This window comes from Phascolarctos cinereus, unplaced genomic scaffold (genome assembly GCF_003287225.1).
Source record: "Phascolarctos cinereus isolate Bilbo 61053 unplaced genomic scaffold, phaCin_HiC Scaffold_9;HRSCAF=440, whole genome shotgun sequence".
NCBI lineage: Eukaryota > Metazoa > Chordata > Mammalia > Diprotodontia > Phascolarctidae > Phascolarctos > Phascolarctos cinereus.
The window spans coordinates 118,113,115-118,132,798 of record NW_027556402.1 but is presented as its reverse complement, the minus strand read 5'-3'; the positions used below and the strand labels follow the sequence as shown (position 1 = coordinate 118,132,798).

Below are 19,684 nucleotides of genomic sequence, written 5' to 3'. Positions count from 1 at the left end.
ACAAGGTTAAGTGCTATGTCCAGGGTCACACAGTTAGTAAATGTCTGAAGTTGTATTTGAACTCAGGTCTTTCTGACTCCAGGCCTGGTGTTTTAGCCACTGTACCATCTTGCTACCCATCATAGCTAAACTATGATGATATGTCATCTTGAAGTGGTATAGCTGCATAAAACTTGAGCCCTTGGAGCTGCCACTGAGTTCTATGGAATTTGGCAGGCATTTATTAAGTACTCATCATATTCAAGGCACTGTTCTAGGACTGGGGTTACAGGTCAAAAAATGAAAGAGTTCCTCCCCTCGAGGAGATTACCTTCTGCACAGGGAAAATGACATGTACACAGGTACATATATATACAAAACATATACAGAGTGAAAACTGAGAGGAGGGGGAGGAATTGTCAATTTCCCTGCTCTTAGAGGGAATGTTAAGGAATCTGAGCATCCTGACGTACCACTTGTATTCTCAAAAGCTCAAGATGTGCTGAAGTATTTTACCTTTGTTTGCATAAAAGTAAATACAAGATCTTAGAAAAGGTATATCCCTAAGCTCTCAGATAGCCTGCCTCTCATGTCTTCCTAGACTCATGAAGGCAGCAGCATTTTCACACTATGATGCTCACTAATTAGAAGAGTAATATTGTCTCTATTATCGGGCTTCTTTCCCTTTGCTTGGTGGTACGGTGAATAGGACACCAGGTCTGGAGTCAGGAAGACTCATCTTCATGAGTTCAAATCTGGCCTCAGATTACTAACTGTGACCTTGGGCAAGTCCCTTAACCCTTGTTTGCCTCAGTTTCCTCATCTGTAAAATGAGCTGGAGAGGGAAATGGCACACCACTCCAGTATCTTCACCAAGAAAACCCCAAATGGGGTCATGAAGAGTTGGACATGACTGAAACGATTGACCAACAACTTCCCTTTGCAAAATGGGTTCGTTTCCACAAGTGGCTTATGAAATTAGTCTTTCCTTTATAATTCTACCTGAGAAATAGGATATGGAAAGGGAAACTAGGGATAATTTAGAAAGCCTTCATTTTCTAAGAACAAGATGTGATTGATGAATTGGGAAGTAATGGCTTGGTGAGCCCCCATAGAGAGGGACAGAGAGAAGGGCTGGAATTAGGGTTTCTCTGTAGTTTAATATTATGGAAAGGAGTTTCATCAGCCAACATGTCTCAGGTCATCTTCCATCTTAAAGGGAAAGCTTTCCTTGACACAGGCAAAGAAATTCAAGAATCCCTGATTATTATCTCTTAAATTTTCTCTTTAAATAAAGTTACCCATTGTTAAAATCACATGAAAAGAATGGAGCTCTGGCTGACATTTTGTTCCAAGATCCAGGTCTACAATTTTTATGTTTCCTTTTTGCTTTGTCATTTCCATACTCATTAGCAAAAAGCTTTCAGGGGGTGGGAAGAGAAAAAGGAGAAAAGAACTCCAAATCATTTATTTCAGGTGTTGGTTATTATTAACCTACCTCTCTCTCTCTCTCTCTCTCTCTCTCTCTCTCTCTCTGTGTCTCTCTCTTTCTCTCTCTCTCTCTCTGTGTCTCTCTCTCTCTCTCTCTCTCTCTCTCTCTCTCTCTCTCTCTGTGTGTGTGTGTCTCTCTCTCTCTCTCTTCTCTCTCTCTCTCTCTCTCCCTGCCGTGTTTTAAGCTTTACAAAGCACTTTCTTAACACTAACCCTTCAGGGTAGATAATTGGAATACTAATTAAGTCCATTTTAGAGATAAGGAAACAGAGGGACAGAAAGAATCTAGTATTTGCCCAGAGTCACAGAGCCTGGAAGTTTAAGAGCTAAGGCTTTAATGTGGGCTTTCTAAGTCCAAATTTCATGCTCTTTCTACTATGCCTCACTGCCTCTTCTTACGTCTATATCTCTGCACTGAATGATTTTTTGGGTCTGGACCTGTGATTTCACACGTGTATAAAACTGTCAGCATGAATTCCTCTTCCAGTCCAAGATGGAGCTCATCTCTAAGTTGTAGTCTTCAAGAGTTGCCCATATGTAAACTTAGAGTATGTAAAGGACTCACAAAGCACAGTCTCAGAGGTGGAAGAGACCACAATATTCATCCAGTTCAATCTGTGCCCAAATACCCATCACCTCTAAAAGAGATCCAGTAAGTGGCCATTCAGCCTTGGCTCAAAGATTTCTAGTAAGAGAGAGCATGCTACTTTCCAGTGTAGCCCATTCCACTTCAGGGATTTCTGTGTTAAGTTTTTCTTTCTATCAAACTGAAGATTTTCACTCTTCAATTTCCATCCACTTTTTCTAGTTCTGTCCCCAGGGGCTGAGCAGATCAAGTCAAATTCTTCTTTCACAGAACCCCTCAAATATTTTGAAGAGAACTATCATGCCCTCCTTCCTTCTTCTCTAAGCTAAACATACTTAGTTCCTTTATCCTCACATGGACCACCTTTGATGCTCTCCTGATTATCAGCATCCTTCCTAAAACATGGCAACCCAGAACAAAATAATAACCTAGGGTGGTCTTCCCAGGTTGAAGTATAGCAGCAATTCCATTCTTTCCCCCTCCATCTTCCTTGTCCTAGGCACTATGCCTCTATTTGTATTAACATGCTTGGTTACCAATAACAAACCATTGACTTGCTCTGAGCTTTAGGCAACTCAAAATCCCAGTTGTTTGTTTTTTCAGATGGTCTATCTAGCTGTATCTTCCCCCTCTTGTACTTGTGAAGTTGTTTTTTTTGAACCTGAGTCTCAGATTTCATATTTATTCTAATTAAATTTTATTCTATGACATCTGTCCCAATGTACCAGTCTACTCACTTATATTTGAATCTCGACTTGTTCACCTATCTCTCTTAATTGCTGTCATTTGAAAATTTGATAAGTGTGTGATCTATGCTTTTATTGATGCCATTGACAAAACATGATAAATAATACAGGGCCTAAGATAGATCCCTGGACACCAGAGACTTATTTCCAAATTATTGCATTGAAAGGAAAAGATGGGTTTCATATGGAGCAACAATGAACTCATATAACCTGACTTTTCCTGTGCTACACTCTTCTTCAAAACAAGATATCTATGTAGGATGCTGAGGATTCTGAAATACAATACAGTTTGATGTGGAAAAGGATTTGGGGATTAGGGGTCTCCTTCACAGGAAATTTCAGGAATTTCTCAGTAGAATATTATTAAAATGTATTTTTTCTCTCTATTGCCAATTTCCTTCCTTTCTCAACAGTACAGGATCCCCCAAAGCAATCATTTTCTAATCTTTGTCTCTGATATACTAAACGTCTTAATCTCATGTCACTATCAAAATCTCTTTTTGCAGGAAACATGTTTGCAAAAGTAAACAAAGTATGACTAAAATCAGTGCCCTATGGAAAGCAGAGAAAGAAGTTATGGACTGAGCTGGCAATCTCCAAGCTGGTCTGGACACTTTCTTATTTCTGAATTTCCTTCTTTCTTTCTTTTTTTTTTTGCTTGGCGAGGCAATTGGGGTTAAGTGACTTCCCCAAGGTCACACAGCTATTAAGTGTCAAGTGTTTGATCTGAGATAGGATTTGAATTTGGGTCCTCCTGACTCCAGAGCCAGTGCTTTATCTGTCTACTGAGTATTTCTGAATTTCAGTGTCAGCTGGAGAGATGTTACCATGATATTGGTGGTAGGAGGTGAGAGAGGGACTGGCCTTCAAAGTTTTAAACCTCAGGGGCAGCTAGGTAGTGCAGCGAAAAGAGCATTGGCCCTGGAATCAGGAGGACCTGAGTTCAGATCTGGCCTCAGATACATAACACTTACTAGTTGTGTGACTCTGGGCAAGTCACTTAACCCCAATTGCCTCATTAAAAAAAAAAAAGTTTTAAATCTCACTAATTTTAGCACTGAAATTCACCTGGAGTGAGTGGCTCTCACATCCAAATGTATGTGAGCACAGCATGCTCACAAGATAATCTTATGGCCTCTTTATTAATCTGACAAATTTTTATTCAGTCCTTTTTTCTATTTTAGTTACAGATAGCTTGGGAGACAGGGTGTCGTCAAAGTAAAAACATTGCCCCTGAAATCAGAAGATCTGGGTATAAGCCTGGGTTCTACCACTTTCTAGTGAGGCAACTATGTACTTTTTCCACTTTGGGCCTTGGTCCTCTCATCTGTGAAATGAAGGGGCTGCAATGGATGACCTCCAAGGTCCCTTCCGGCTCTAACATTCTGTAATTCTGTGAAGGAGAAATAGCAAGTCACAGCTAGTACAACATCAGGGGCAGTATTTGAACCTAGGTCTTCCTGACTCCAAAGACAGCCCTGTACCTACTAAACCACCCTCCACCCACTGAATGATTAGGGCACCAAAGCATACATTCTCATATACACACATACCTCCTTCCACCTTAATGAGCATTATGTCCTTTGACAGAGAGGGTCCAAAACACATGTGCACGTGTGTGTCCTCTGTACATGTGTACGTATTTACATATTCACTATACACACAAATCACATGCACACTATATACTCACAAATCACTCTGTGTAAACACAAGACACTATACATCAAACAGACACATAACACATGCACACTATAAACACATAGAACATACTATGCACTTACAATGCACACTGTTTATATTAAAAACATAACTCACATACCACCGTACCTATATTTGAAGTTACAAAAAGAGCTGCTTCCCTTTGCCAATCATATTCAGCTGGAATAATTTTTAAAGTATTTGAAAGAAATATTGATTCATATAATTAAACACTTATATGACAGAACCGGGTATGTTGAGGAAAACTGAGCTAAATGCCACAATGTAGAGGCAGTATGATGTAGTGAACAGAATGCTGGGCTTGAAGTCATGAAGACTTGGGTTTGAATCCCACCTTTGATACTTAACTTACTATCTGGGTGACCCCTCCAAGAGCCTCAGACGACTCCCTAGCCCAAACTTACTAAGTCATTGATGGGGTGTGATTTGCTATCAGTACTGGTGGAAGGAATTCTCAATCTGGGAGTGCCCCCCCCCCCCTTATGCCTCATGCATGCATTTCCCATGATTTTGTATGATTTGTGCAGTGGTAACCCCTTCTAAGGCATTTCCTCTTTATCTTGCATTACTGAGGATCTGACCGGTAGCTATCCTGTGGTATAAGTTGGATATCGGTGAAGAGAAAAATGCTAGCATAATTCACATTGCATTTCCTCCACCTCTGTGGGAAAACAAGTAAACAAACAAACTCTGCCCTTTCAATGGATCCCAGAATTGGTGGACCTTGGAAAGAGCTCACCATCACTAGGTGGCTCAACTTTGTTTTTGGGCTTTGTGTTGCCGGGGACAATGCTGATGCCCACACCATGTTGTATCACACATGTCCTTCACCCTCCTTCGATACTTGTCATCAGCTGCCAGGGGAGAAAGAAGCCTCGTGCCCGAGCAATGTTTATGCCCCCTCTTAGTCCCAAGAGGGACATTTCCAGGAGCTTGAAAAACCCTATTTCAGAACAGACAAGCACATTCGATCTGCCTGGAAGTCTTTTTGTTTCCTGTCTTTTGAAAATATGAATGCACCAAAAGCTTCAAGACTTCTCTGAGCCTCGGTCTCCCCATCTGTAAGATGGGGTTTAATAATAGTTGCAGCATTACAGGGTAGTCATGAGGCTAAAACTAGATATTTGTAAAGCACTTTATAAACTTTAAAGTCCTATATGAAAGCCAGGTGTTCCTATTTTTACTAGAGATGTTAAAATGGACCTCAAAGGAATGGAAACATGCATGACAGGTCCTTGGTTAAGCAGAGATGCAGGAGCAGCTTGTGGTCTGCTTTTCTTCTATTTAACACCTTTTAAAATCACAGGACCATAGATATAGAACTGGAAGATACCTCTAAGGTTACCTAGAGGTCACTCCATCATTTTTCAAAAGAACAGATTGAGGCCCAGAGCAGGCAAAGGATCTGCCCAAGACAGCGTGATGAGGAGGAAATGGAGGATTTAAATATAGCACATCCCAAGCTCTTCATGGAGTCAGAGCTATTAGGGACTTCAAAGGTCATCTAGTACAACTCTCTCATGTTGCAGATGAGAGAAACTGAGGTCTAGAGAAGACTTGCTCAGAGGTCATCACCCAGGTAGTAAGTGGCTGAGCTGGGGATCAAGCCCCAGCCTAACAGCAAAGCCAGCATTCTTTCCAATGTACCATCTCCACATTTTAGTCATCTCTATTACTTCTCAAAAGTAATTTATCACACCGCCATTTGTGTCTAATATCTCAACTCTTGTGGAACAGATAAAGACAGAGAAAATAACAACCACCCACTTCCATTTGATCTCTGACTACCACATTATTTATTTATTTATTTGTTTATTAAAAAAAATTTTTTTTCCCTGACTACCACTTTGACATGTAGTACCTCACCAAGGTCAGAGATTGGCTTGTTTATGTTAAAACAGTCATGAAGTTTAGAGCTGAGAGACCTTAGCATTCTCATCTACTCGAATACTCTCCTTATAGATAAGGATTATAAGATTTTTAAGCTGCAAGAGACCTTAAAAATCATTTAGTTCAACATCCTTCTCCCCCTCCCCCCACCAGTTGGTAAATGAGGAGAATGAAGTCAAGAGCTATAAAGTGACTTAGTCAAAGCAACCTGGGGTGAGGCAGGAGAGCCAGGATTCAAACCCAGGGCTTCTGACTCTAAATCAAGTCTTTCCAGGACCCCAAGCTGCCTGATAGAATTTGTGCTCTGCTAGCGAATGACCTGCGTGCTTCCTTTTCACCGCAAGATCTCTCATGTGATAGGGCCAAGAGGACCAGCATCTCCTCAACACCTCTAGCTTGTACTTACACGTCATAGATGCAGTTTGGAGTAAAGGAGTGATTGGCCTTGTGTCCCAGGGAGGCACAGTACTTGGATGTGTGGTTGTAGGGCTCAGGCACATCGATGACCGTTTCATCATCAAGAGACAGTGTGTTTCCATTAAGGTCCCAGTCTCTGTCATCCACCTTTCAGAAAAGCAATATCATCACCATCACAAAGCTATGACTTTTCTTCCAAGAAATGTAAAGAGCTTTGAGTGGTTTAACATATGTGTCCTTACATTTTTGTTGTGGATGAAGTGACAGAACATCTATCCCTCCACCCTCTCATTCCCAGGGGGCATATAAGTAGGGCCATAACAAGGCCAGAGTGATCATCACTTTGCCCCACGGCTTTGAAATGGAGAGGAGAGTGATAGTCTTTATATGGCTTTAGTAGGTAGAAACAAATGAACTTAACACATAGTCAGCAAAATACCTTAAAATAAGAAGCTAGAAGATAACAGTGGCCACCTTGCCAGTAGCCACCTCAAGATATCTATGTTCAGGGCTCTGGGATCTCTATATCCTCCCTTGTGTCCTGAGAGGTCTGCGGTCTCTCTCCAAGGTCTCCCATCCTTTCTCGATCACCTGCTTTAGATGTGTCTGCCCAGGTGTCAGAATTACTATTTATTTTTAATGGACACAATTTAGAAGAGAAAATAACAACTATCCTTAAAATCCCTTTGGATGGGGCAACTAGATGGTGCAGTGGATAGGGCTCCAGTCTTGGAGTCAAGAGGACCTGAGTTCAAATCCAGCCTCAGACATATAACACTTGCTAGCTGTGTGACTCTAGGCAAGTCACTTAACCCCAATTGTCTCAGCAAAAAAAAAAAAATAAAACCCCTTTGGATACTTCATGTAAATCATTTTACCACCTTGATTCTGAGTCAAGAACTTTCAAGTCAACCTGGGTAAGAGGCAGAAAAGGGGATGGGTTACTGATTTGTTCTCAGCCTAGATCCCAAATTTGGGCATAAGCTCACTTTTGATACGTGCCGACGCTTGTAAAAGAGGCAAGGGCAGGGGATGTGAGCCCATTCTACAGCTGGGAAATGGAGGCCTAGGTTGATGTTCCTTTCCCAAGAGGCGCTCAGCTTTCTTCTCTTTATCTTTTTAATGGCTGTTACTGTTGAGATTCCCAGTGGTGCTCTTGGCCCTCATCAGCTGATTGTCTCTTCCCCAGTGACACTTACTTCTTGGTGTGTGATTCGGATCCCATTATAAAATGACATAACTGTGTTAGGGCCCACTGCTACTTTAGAAAACAGCCCTTCTCCAGCATTGGGAATGTGTGATTCAGCAACATAAACCCTAAAGAGAACCAAAACAAAGGGGAAGAGGTGAGCCTACAGCAAGTTCTAGAGCTCTCTGAAGCACAATTATCCCTCTATCCACAACGTCTGCCTGTGTCATTTACATGACTGGGGCTAAGAAAGGGCCCAATAACTCTCCCCTGGCTCAGAGAGGCAATGAACAATTGAGATACAACGTGTACCCTTTGTCAGACCTGCAGATGGGCTCATTAGAAGGAAAAGTGTTATCAGGGGACAAGTCAAGTGACAAGTCAAGTTATGGGAAAGTGATAGTGATACCAAAAAAAAGGGGGTTTGTTTTTTTTTTAAGTATCAGTAAAACATTAAAGGGCAGCTAGGTGGCCCAGTGGATAGAGTGCTGGGCCTGGAGTTAGGAAGACTCATTTTGTGAGTTCACATGTGGCCTCAGACATTTACTAGCTGTGTGACCCTGAGCAAGTCACTTCACCCTGTTTGCCTTAGTTTCCTCATTTGTAAAATGAGCTGGAGAAGGAAATGGCAAACCATTCCAGTATCTTTGCCAAGAAAACCCCAAATGGGGTCACAAAGAGCTAGACACTGAAATGACTGAAAAAACAAAATTAAAGCCTAATTAAAACCTTTTTTGCCTGGCAATTGGAAAAAGCATAAGATAGGTCTCTTTTGAGAAGGAAGAGATTACCTTTAGAAAGGTCTTACAATACCACGTTGAAGTTTTTAGTTTTTGTGTTTTTTTTTAAGAATGACGTTTTTTGTATTTTTGTAAATGTAAATTTTTCACTAGTTCACTAAAGCAACTTTTCTCTCCATACTTCCCGAGGGAAACCTTTCCCAAAACTTAAGAAAGTCCTATCTTAGCTTATTAATACTTAAAAGTAAAGGTCATTTTAATTGGGAATGAAACTTTTAAATGACAATGTGAAAGGCAGAGCTGATAAAGTCAAATTCAGTAAATACTTCATATTAAAAAAGGTTGAAATAAAGAGGAAACATTTGGTAGGGTATAACCTCTGTTGATTATTTCCAATTTATTTTCTCTATCTTGTTTGTACATAGTAATTTTTAAGCTGACTTCCCCATTAAACTGTGAGCTCCTTTAGGGCAGAGATTGTCTTTTGCCTCTCTTCGTATCCCCAGAGCTCAGCTCAGTGCCTGGCATGTAGTAGGTGCTTCATAAATGATTATTATAGACTGACTGAACAATAATAATATTAAGTCACTTAACTTCTCTGAACCTCAGTTTCCTCATCCATGAAATGGGTTAATAATATTTGCATAATTATCTCCAGGGATTGTTGTGAAGACCAAATGAGATATCATAGATGAAGAACTTTGAAACTTAAAAGTGTTGTGTAAAACGGAGCCATGATTATCATTAAGTGAATAAGTAAGCTCAACCATATAGAATACCACCATATAGCTTTAGTACTAACTCCATAGCTGTTTCATATTAGATAAGTGAAATGAGAGACATTTTAAAATTCTAAAGGAAAAAACACAGCCCACCTCTCTGACTCGTAAGGATCAGGAAGAAGGGGATTTGTAGAAATGCAGGATGGAGTCGACTTATCAAAATGGTAGACAGAACCTAAAAAACAAAATCCAGGCAGAAGCACCATTAGCATACAGTGATTAAAAATACTCATCTCTCTCTCTCTCTCTAACAGTAACAATAAATGGTAAAATGTTTCAAAGAAAATTATACCAAATTATGCCCTAAAATAGAAAAAAATCCTATAAGACAGAAAACACCATAAGGCATTTAGAGACATTATGGGATATCCACTCACTCTCCTTGGGTCATTAGGATCACAGGATCATTGATTCAGAGGTGGATGAGACAAGACTGCAGAGCCTATCTACTACAGGCCCCTTATTTATAGATGAGGGGACTGAGGCCAGGTAGTAAGTGACTAAGCCAGAATTGGAACATAAATCCTCTAGATTCCAAATTGAGGATTCTTTTCAATACACCACATTATCATGTCCCAAAAGTCTTAGTGTAGTTTAAAGCTATTAAATAAGTTCTTTACTAATTTCCATTTACTTGATATTGCTTAGGGGCAGCTAGGTGTCGCAGTGCGTAGAGCACTGGCCCTGGATTCAGAAGGACCTGAGTTCAAATCAGACCAAACACTTGACACTTACTAGCTGTGTGACCCTGGGCAAGTCACTTAACCCCATTGCCTAGCCAAAACAAACAAACAAAATACAAGAATTAAAAAAAAAAGCTTAGACATTATATTTCAAGAAATAATTAAGGGAAACTACCCCAATATCTTAGATCCAGAGAGTAAAATAGAAATGGAAAGAATTCACCAATCACCTCCTGAAAGAGATTTCAAAACTAAATCTCCCAGGAATATAGCCAAATTCCAGAGCTCCCAGGTCAGGGGAAAAAATACTTTAAGCAACCAGAAGGAAACAATTCAAATACTGTAGTGCCACAGTTAGGATCACACAAGATTTAATGGCTTCTATGAGAAAGGAGTAGAGGGCTTGGAATATGATATTCTACAGGGCAAAGGAGCTAGGATTACCACCAAGAATAACCTACCCGGCAAAACTAAGTATTTATAGTATTTGTACTTATACATTTATAATATTTATACTTTGGTGGTGGGAGGGAATGGATATTTAATGAAATAAATGACTTTCAAGCATTCTTCATGACAAGACCAGAGCTGAATAGAAAATTTGACATTCGAACACAAGACTCAAGAGAAGAATAAAAAGGTAAACATGAAAAAGTAATGATAAGGGACTCAATATAGTTAAACTGTTTACATTATTATATAGGAAAATGATACATGCAACTCCTAAGAACTTTGTGATATAATGGCAGGTAAAAGAGCTTACATAGACAGAGGACATGGATGTGAGTCAGTTATGTTGGAATGATCTCAAAAAAAATGAAGAGAGGTGAGAAAGAGGGATTTACTGGGATAAGGAGAAAGAGAGAGGTAGAATGGGGAAATTTTTCTCACATAAAAGAGCGGCACAAGGAAATGCTTTTACAGTACAGGGGGAAATGGAGGGTGGCAGGCAATGCTTGAACCTCATTCTCACAGAGGGAATAGTGTATACTAATACTGAGTTGGGTATAGAAATCTATTTTATCCAATACGGACATAGAAGGGGAAGGGAATAAGAGATATGGGGGAGTGATAAAAAGAGGTACGACAGATTGGGTGAGGCAGTAGTTGGAAGCAAGATAGACTTTTGAGGAGGGGCAGGATAAAAAGAGAGAGAGAGAGAAGGATAAGCGGAGGAAAATGGGGTAGACAAAAATGCACAGTTAGTGATCATAACTGAGAATGTGAATGGGATGAACTAACCCATAGAATGGAAACAAATAACAGAATGGATTAGAAACTAGAATCCAATAATATGTTGTTCACTTGGGACAGAAAGACATACACAGAGTTCAAATGAAGGGCTGGAACAGAATCTATTATGCTTCAGCTGAAGTGAAGAGGCAGGGAGGCAATCATGATCTCAGACAAAGCAAAAGCAAAAATAAACCTAATTGTAAGAGATAATTGGGGAAACTGTATTTTGCTAAAAGGTGCCATAGACAATTAAGTAATATAAAAAAAATTTAGAGCAAATTTCTCTGATAAAGGTCTCATTTCTCAAAAATATAGAGAACTAAGCCAAATTTGTAAAAATAACAACAATTCCCCAATTAATAAATGGTCAAAAAATATGAACAAGCAGTTTTCAGAAGAAGAAATCAAAGCTGTCTATAATCATTTGAAAAAAAAGCTCTAAATCACTACTGATTAGAGAAAGGCAAATTAATATAACTCTGATGTATTACCTCACATCTGTCAGAAATGACAAATGCTGGAGAGGATGAGGGCAAAATAGGTGCATTAATAAACTGTTGGTAGAGTAGTGAATTGGTCCAACATTCTGGAGAACGTTCAGGACCTGTGCCCAATGGGGTATAAAATTGTGCATACCCTTTGATCCAACAATACCACTACTAGGTCTGTGTCCCAAAGAGATCAAAGGGAAAAAAAAGGAAAGGACCTATAGGTACATAAATACTTATAGCAGCTCTTTTTGTGGTGGCAAAGAATTGGAAATTGAGGGAATGCCCATCAATTGAGAAATGGATGAAAAAGTTGTGACATATGATTACGATGGAGTACTATTGTGCTATAAGAAATGACAAGAGGTTTGGTTTCAGAAAAAATATGGCAAGATCTATATGAACTGATACAAGGTGAAGTGAGAAGAACCCAGAGATCATTGTACACAGTAACAGCAATGTTGTAATGATGATCAGCTGTGAAAGACTTGGCTACTCTGATCAATACAGTGATCCAAGATGATTCCAAAAGACTCATAATAAAAAAAAAAATGCTAGCTACCTCCCAGAGAGAGAACTGATAAACTCTGAGTGCAAAATGAAATATAATTGTCTTGCATTATCTATTTTCTTTTGCTTTTTTTTTTTGGCAATGTGGCTAATATAGAAATATGTTTAGCATGATTTCACATGTATAATTGATATCATATTGTTTACTTTCTCAGAGGGGAGGGGAGGGGTGGGAAAGAGGAAGAGAATCTGGCACTAAAAACAAAAAAAAAAAGAAAGAATGTTAAGAATTAACAAATTTTTTAAAAAGTTAAAAAAAAAGACTTTGAGGGCACCTTGTATATATATTGCTGCAGCTGTCAGTTACTCTATCTCTTCTATCATTTTGCCTTTGAATTTGCTTTATTCAAATTATAGAAATGTACAAACGTAACATTTTGTCAAAAAGTTCTTAGTGATGCAATTTTTAGCTACCTCCAGGCCAGATGCTAGCAAGTAATCATTCTCAAACTTTCAGTCCACATACCGCATTACAGATAAAAGAGCTCTAGAGAATTCACTCTGCCAGCCATGCCCCTTTGTCACAAGCAACCAAGATGAGAACTCCACCCTCACCAGCATTAGTGAGAGGAATGGTGCTATTTTTGGCAAGATGTGAATAAGGCCACCTCTTATTGCTCCTGAATACTTCAGAGTGTCAAGGATCTGATTTCACCAGGGTGGTGACTCTGGGTACCTATGTATGCTTGTCATAGTACACCCTCACTTTAGAAAGCCATTTAGAAAGTTAAATATTAAAAGTTAATTATGAACTCATGGCAGAAACAAAAATGGAGGAGGGTTGTCATATTTCAACAATTTAAACGACAATGATCACAGATAGGATCATAGTTTCATCATAGAACATAGATGATCATGGGATCATGGAGCAGGGTGGGATCTTAGAGGCTGCCAAGTCCAACTCCCTCCATTTATAGATGAGGAAACTGAGGCACAGGGAGGGTAAGTAGAAATCAAACCCAGGGCTTTTACTTCCAAATCCAAATTAACAGCGTTTCTCTCTTTCTCTTTCTCTCTCTCCTTTCATCTCCTCTCCTTTTCCCTCCTCAGTCTCCTCTTCTGTCTTCTCCTCTCCTCTCTTTCTCTCACACTCTCTCTTTCTGTCTTTCCACTTACAGAGTTAAAGCTAACTCTACTATTGTGATTTCAAACAATAACAATGCCACCATCACCACTACAGATGTTCCGTCATTCAGTCATGTCTGACTCTTTGTAACCCCATGGACCGTAGCATGCCAGGCCCTTCTATCCTCCACTACCTTTTGAAGTCTGTCCAAGTTCATGTTTGTTGTTTCCATGACACTATCTCTCCATCTCATCCTCCGCTGTCCCCTTTTCCTTTTGCCTTCAATCTTTCCCAACATCAAGGTCTTTTCCAATGAGTCCTCTCTTCTCACTATGTGGCCAAAGTATTTAAGCTTCAGCTTCGGTATCTGACTTTCCAGTGAGTAGTCTGAATTAATTTCTTTAAGTATTGACTGATTTGATCTCCTTGCTGTCCAAGGGACTATTATTCCCATTTTACAGATGAAGGAAATGAGGCCCCAGGTTATACACTTAGTAAGTGTCTCAGGTAGGATTCAAACCTGGTCTTCCTGACTTCCAGTCTATCCCTTTTAAACTCTATCATGCTGCCTCTAGATTTCAAAGGGATCATGATGAAGATTATAGAATACTCATTTTACACTCATTTTACAGGTGAAAAAAGCTGAGCACTGGGCAATAAATAACAGAGCTGGGGTTTGAACCCATTTCCCATGACTCCAAATGCAGTTCCCTTTCCACTATACCACAAAGGGAAGGGATGACAGAATACAATGTAGAACACCCTTTTTCAGAACATTCTTTGAAAACCACTGCTCTTGGGAGACCCACTGGGTGAAACAGTCTCTGAAAGTGCTTATTCATGCAAGGTAAGTTAACTTTTTCAGGACCCTGGGATGCCCCTGAATATCCCACTGGTGCTTAACTCATTTTCCAATTAGGTAGGATATGGACCTAATTCCAAAATCAAAAGCCAGAAAACAATCCATTAAAAACTAATGTAGTTCAGGGAAAAAATAACCACCAGCACCAGCTAAACAGATTATTTCCTGTGGGACTTCTGTTTCCTTTTGACCAAACTCCCATACCTTTTCCCTAGTGGGTTCTTTCCACCTTGCATTTATTAAAACTTTTCTTCTTTCTCCTGACTGTACTTCTCCAATGCAGTGAGCAACTCTTCCCATTTCCTCTGAGGATGAGGGGACAGAGCATTTCCCATTCTGCACTCCCTCCCTCACTGCCACTTCAAGACTAATGTTCTGGGGCAGCTAGGTGGTGCAGTGGATAGAGCACCGGCCCTGAAGTCAGGAGGACCTGAGTTCAAATATGGCCTCAGACCAAACACTTGACACTTACTAGCTGTGTGACCCTGGGCAAATCACTTAACCTCAATTGCCTTAAAAAAAACAACCCTAAAAAAAAAAGAGTGATGTTCTGACATCATCACTTAGTCACTGCACCATCACCCACCTAGACCACTATCTCCCTAGCTCCAGCTATTAATCAGCATCATGGAACAGGTATCCTTTTATTTTCCTCAGTGACCTCAGCATCTAGTTCAAATGTCCTTCTCCACCTTCCCCTTGCCACCTAATATCATGGCCTCAGAGTTCCCCACTTTACCTCTACTCAGAATACCCACCAACACATCCACACCCAGGACCTCATCATCATATGAGACTGTTCCACATCCAAGACTTGGAATGTCATATTTCACTTCTCTGACCACAATCTTGCCCAATTTCTTCAGACCTTTGCCTTCATAATCACTCCATAATCAACTATTCCCAGTGTTCCCAAACTTTAAGACCACTTCTGGCTTCATTTACCAACTTATCCAGAATCCCCAACACCAGGTTAGGTGCTGGGGACATAAAGAAAAAACAAAAACCACTCCCTACCATAAAGGAACTTGCATCTTATGGGGTAGAAACAACATGTATACATGTACACAGATGAATATGAGAGAGACCACTGGCAACTAATGGGGTCAGTTGCTCTTATGATGTCCTCCTCAGAGCCTTCTTGACATTTGGTCTGCCCAGTTTATCCATTCCTAGGTTTAGAAGATCCCCATCACCTGCCTTCATTGCTCACAGTTCAAAGCTACTGAGCATTGCTGGAGAAAGTCGAGACAATTCCTCTATAAATTCCATAGTTCAGCTGTTCAGTTCTCACTGCTCTGAACTTGTTTCCTCCTGCTCTTGTGGATTCCCTCTCACATTTCTCACAGCAGTTGTTCTGGACCTTTTCTGTTCTCCCCAGCTCTCCCATGCCTTCATTGTGCAAATCCCCCTGCTTCCTACCTTGGCTGAGATGACAATCAGGGCCGTCTGACACAAACTCCCTCAACCTCATTTTCTCTGTACCTCATAATATCTCTCTTTATCCATCTTCTTTCCTCTTACTCAAATGAAGAAAGGTCTCTCATCCTTTTAAAGGCTAACTTGTATCTTCAATCCTATCCCTATTCATTCCCTTCAGAACCCTGGCTCATCAGCATGGTATCAGGTATGAAGGTCTGGACTTAAGTCCTGACTCTGCCACTGACTAGCTCAGACTCTGGACAATGACTTTGGAGGTGACCTCTAAAGTCCCTTCTGGCTCTAAATTGGTTATCCCAGGAAATCATTTCACTTCTTCAAACTAAAGTTTCCTCACCAATAAAATGAATGAAGTCAGGTTAGGTCATTTCTAGATCTAGCATTTGGTGAGTCTATGAATTTTTGCTTTTATCACCTGACCTAATTAAAAAAAAATTTCTTGGATCCTGCTACCCCCCTCAAAGTTCCACCACCTTTCATGTCTCCTTCCTTTACTACCATAACCTCAAAAAAAATGCACACTATGCTTGCTGTCTCTAGCTACTTTCTCACTAATGATTCTTTTTTAAAATTCCTTATATTCTGACTTTTATCTCCATCACTTTATTAAAACTGCTCTCTCTGGGGCAGCTAGGTGGCGCAGTGGATAGACCATTGGCCCTGAAGTCAGGAGGACCTGAGTTCTAATATGACCTCAGACCAAACACTTGACACGTACTAGCTGTGTGACCCCAGGCAAGTCACTTAACACCAATTGCAAAAAAATTAAAAAAAAATAAAACTGTTCTCTCCAAGATCACCAATCCTGTCCTAATCACCAGTCCAATGGGCTTTTGCTGGTCCTTATCCTTCTACAACTTTTCCTTCCATCTTTTCTAATGATTTTTGTTTCCTTTTATTTGTGTTCTACTTTCTCCACTCTATCCCTAGGTGATTCCATCCATTCCCTCTGCTTCAAGTACCAGCAAAATAGAGGTGATGCCTAAATCTATATTTCCAGCCATTTTTCTCAAAGCTCCAGACTGACTTTTTAAGGGTCTGATATTACACTAAATATTAGTTATCTGTGCCTGGATGTCTTGTCAGTACCTTAAAATCAACATGTTTAAAGCAGAAACTGTCATCTTGACTGCTCAAATAACTATTCCTCCCAACTTTCCTATTTTTGTTAATGGGAATGATTTTCTCCCTTTTATCTAGGCACACTTCCCTCTCCTTCATCCAATTACCAAGTCTTGCCAATTCTTCCTCTTCAATGTCTTTTACATTCATTCTTTCTGCTCTGTTCACAATGTCATCCCTCCTAGTCTAGCCCCTTATTTCCTCTCCTCTGGACCACTGCAATAGCCTACTAATTGGTCTCCATAACTCTAGTCAACCTCTATTTCAGTCTATCCCTCATTCTGCTACCAGATTAATTTCCTCATGCAAGGTTCTAATGATGTTGCTTCCTGCCACTTTCTCACTGCCTGTCCAATGAAATTCAAACTCTTTAGCCTATCATCTAAGGGCCAATACAATCTGACCTCAATTTACCATCCAGTCTTCTCTCGTCAAACATGCAGAGGTTTCCACCCCTTGGCTCATGTGATTTGTTAGTCCAGAAATGCCTCTTCTTCATTCTTTACTCATCAAAATCATCTTCCCAATCCTTCAAGGTGCAATTCAAATGCTGTGTTCTCTGTTATTCTTCTATTTCACAAGCATGCATCAAAGGATCCTGGGCCCTTTCTCTGCTTTTTGTTTTTCAGTTACTATATTGAGTTTTAAATTTGTATTACTAACCTCCATCTGAACATTAAAGGGGGAAAAGGAATGGGAGAAAACAAGGCTGATGTTGAGCACAGAAGGTTCCTTTTCTTCTGCTTCTACTTCTTATTAGCATTTCACTTAGAAGTGACTTTTTACTTCTAGTATTGATCATCCTGGCCCAACACGGCAAATAGACTAGAGGAGGTTATTTGTCATTCACATGAAAGCAGACCATACTTTTACAGTCAACAATTGATTGGAAGGTGCTCAGGCTTTAAGATCCCAGATGTGCTTAACAGTTTTATTAAAAGTCATTTGGTTGGGAAGAACAAAATGCTACCTTAAAGTCTTTCATTCAACAAAGAACACTTAGGATGCATATGTTAAATCACACAAGATTCCATGAAGGATGTAACAGTTGAGACAATTGTTGAATAACCTTCCGATACTAAGTGAGGCATAAAACGGGATGCTATGTATTGGCCAAAGGTTTTTGCTGCTGTCATAGACACTGTCCAGTGAAAAGTCCAAATGGAAAAGGGATTTTCTATGGAGAGTGAGATACTCCAGATATTTACAACTTCAGATAACATTGTGCTGATTTATCAAGCCTTAAAACAATGCAGAGCCTTTCAGATGAAATCCATGATCATGCTAGAATTTGGTCTAAGTATACATGCAGGAAAAAAGCCAGGAAAAGGCAATTTTAGTAAAGTCACTTTAAAACTCCCATGGTGTCTGTGAAAAGAAAAATTCTGAAGCTGGAAAGGACCTTAAGAGATCATCTCTTCCAGTCCCCTCATTCTACAAAAGAGAAAATTGAGGCCCAGCTAAGTTTAACGATGTCCAAGGTTCACATCTAGCAAGTGGAAGCACATTATGCAGACTGTGGTATACAGTAGGATAGACAACCCAGAGCTGGTTCTCAGTATCTTGGACAAACATACAGATGGTCAAAGGATTGAGGAGGGGACGAGAGGGTTGGACTGTATTTGGGAGATCTGGCATTACTTTAAAATACCATGAATTGAGATATCTGAATAGTTACACTTATGAAATAGCGTTAAGGTTCAAAACTTCTTTCCTTATGTTTTCTTTTGCTATGGTAGTAGCTTCTTGTTTCTAATCTTACAACCTATACCTGGTTGGTGGATATGTAAATAATTTGATCTCAATATACCAGAATGGATCACACAGTCACCACGTAGGGCACAGAAAGGCACTGCTCAAAGGAAACATGTTTTGTCTGGCTATGATGACAAGTGACTATTATTGTCTTTCTCAACACAATTGATAAAGATGATTCAGAGCAAATGTTACAATAGCACCTGTAGGCTCTCAGAAAGCTACCTTCAGATTCTAGGTGGTTTGCGGGTCAGAATCCTCTCTCAACTATACTTCCACATCCCTACCAGTATGTTCACTTTTCTTAGGTGGAGGACACATTTAGTTTAAAGCAAAGGCAAAAATGAAATAGCATAGTAACATAATCAAAACAAACAAAAATGAAATAGCATAGTAACCTAATCCCTTCCTTAAACTTGGAACTCATTCTTCCATAAACATATACAGTCACACTGAGAAGAATGAATGTACATAGGGCTCATACATGGGATACATATACGGAGGAAAACATCCATGGCCACAGCATGCACACAGAAGTGTAATTTATACCAATAAAGCTGTAGAACTACCAAAAGTCTTCCTATAATATCATCACATGTCTACCTACTGAGCTTGCTCCCTGCTAAGTTTTGTTTCCTGTTCTCTCCACTGAATGTCATACCTCCACTCCAGCTAATCTTTTGTTATCCAGTTATCCTCAGAATCACTTAATACTCTGTGGGCCATATAGTCAGGATACTGTGGTTACTAAGACTCTCCCCTGAAGGGGAGGGGTCAGAGTTCTGTCAGTCAGGTCTTTCAGTCTTCTGCTGGTCCTTAACTAATCATCCAGCTAAGTTCTATCTTGAGGTCCACCAGACATTTTGTCCACCATCTACTAAGGAACGTTGTTGCTAGATAATCATCTTTTCTTCAGGAGAGGG

The 19,684-nt window shown here is 39.9% G+C and overlaps 1 protein-coding gene across 1 annotated transcript in view; it reads right to left on the bottom strand.

The window, feature by feature from the left end:
• The window catches only part of SETD7 (SET domain containing 7, histone lysine methyltransferase), a 69,977-nt gene that overhangs the window by 8,700 nt on the left and 41,593 nt on the right, over positions 1–19,684 (bottom strand). The window contains exons 5-7 of the mRNA XM_020967478.2: positions 9,633–9,714; positions 8,028–8,145; positions 6,818–6,975 (exon numbers count right to left, since the gene is read on the bottom strand). Coding sequence (XP_020823137.1) covers positions 6,818–6,975; positions 8,028–8,145; positions 9,633–9,714 — 358 coding nt within the window. The remainder of the gene's footprint in view (positions 1–6,817; positions 6,976–8,027; positions 8,146–9,632; positions 9,715–19,684) is intronic.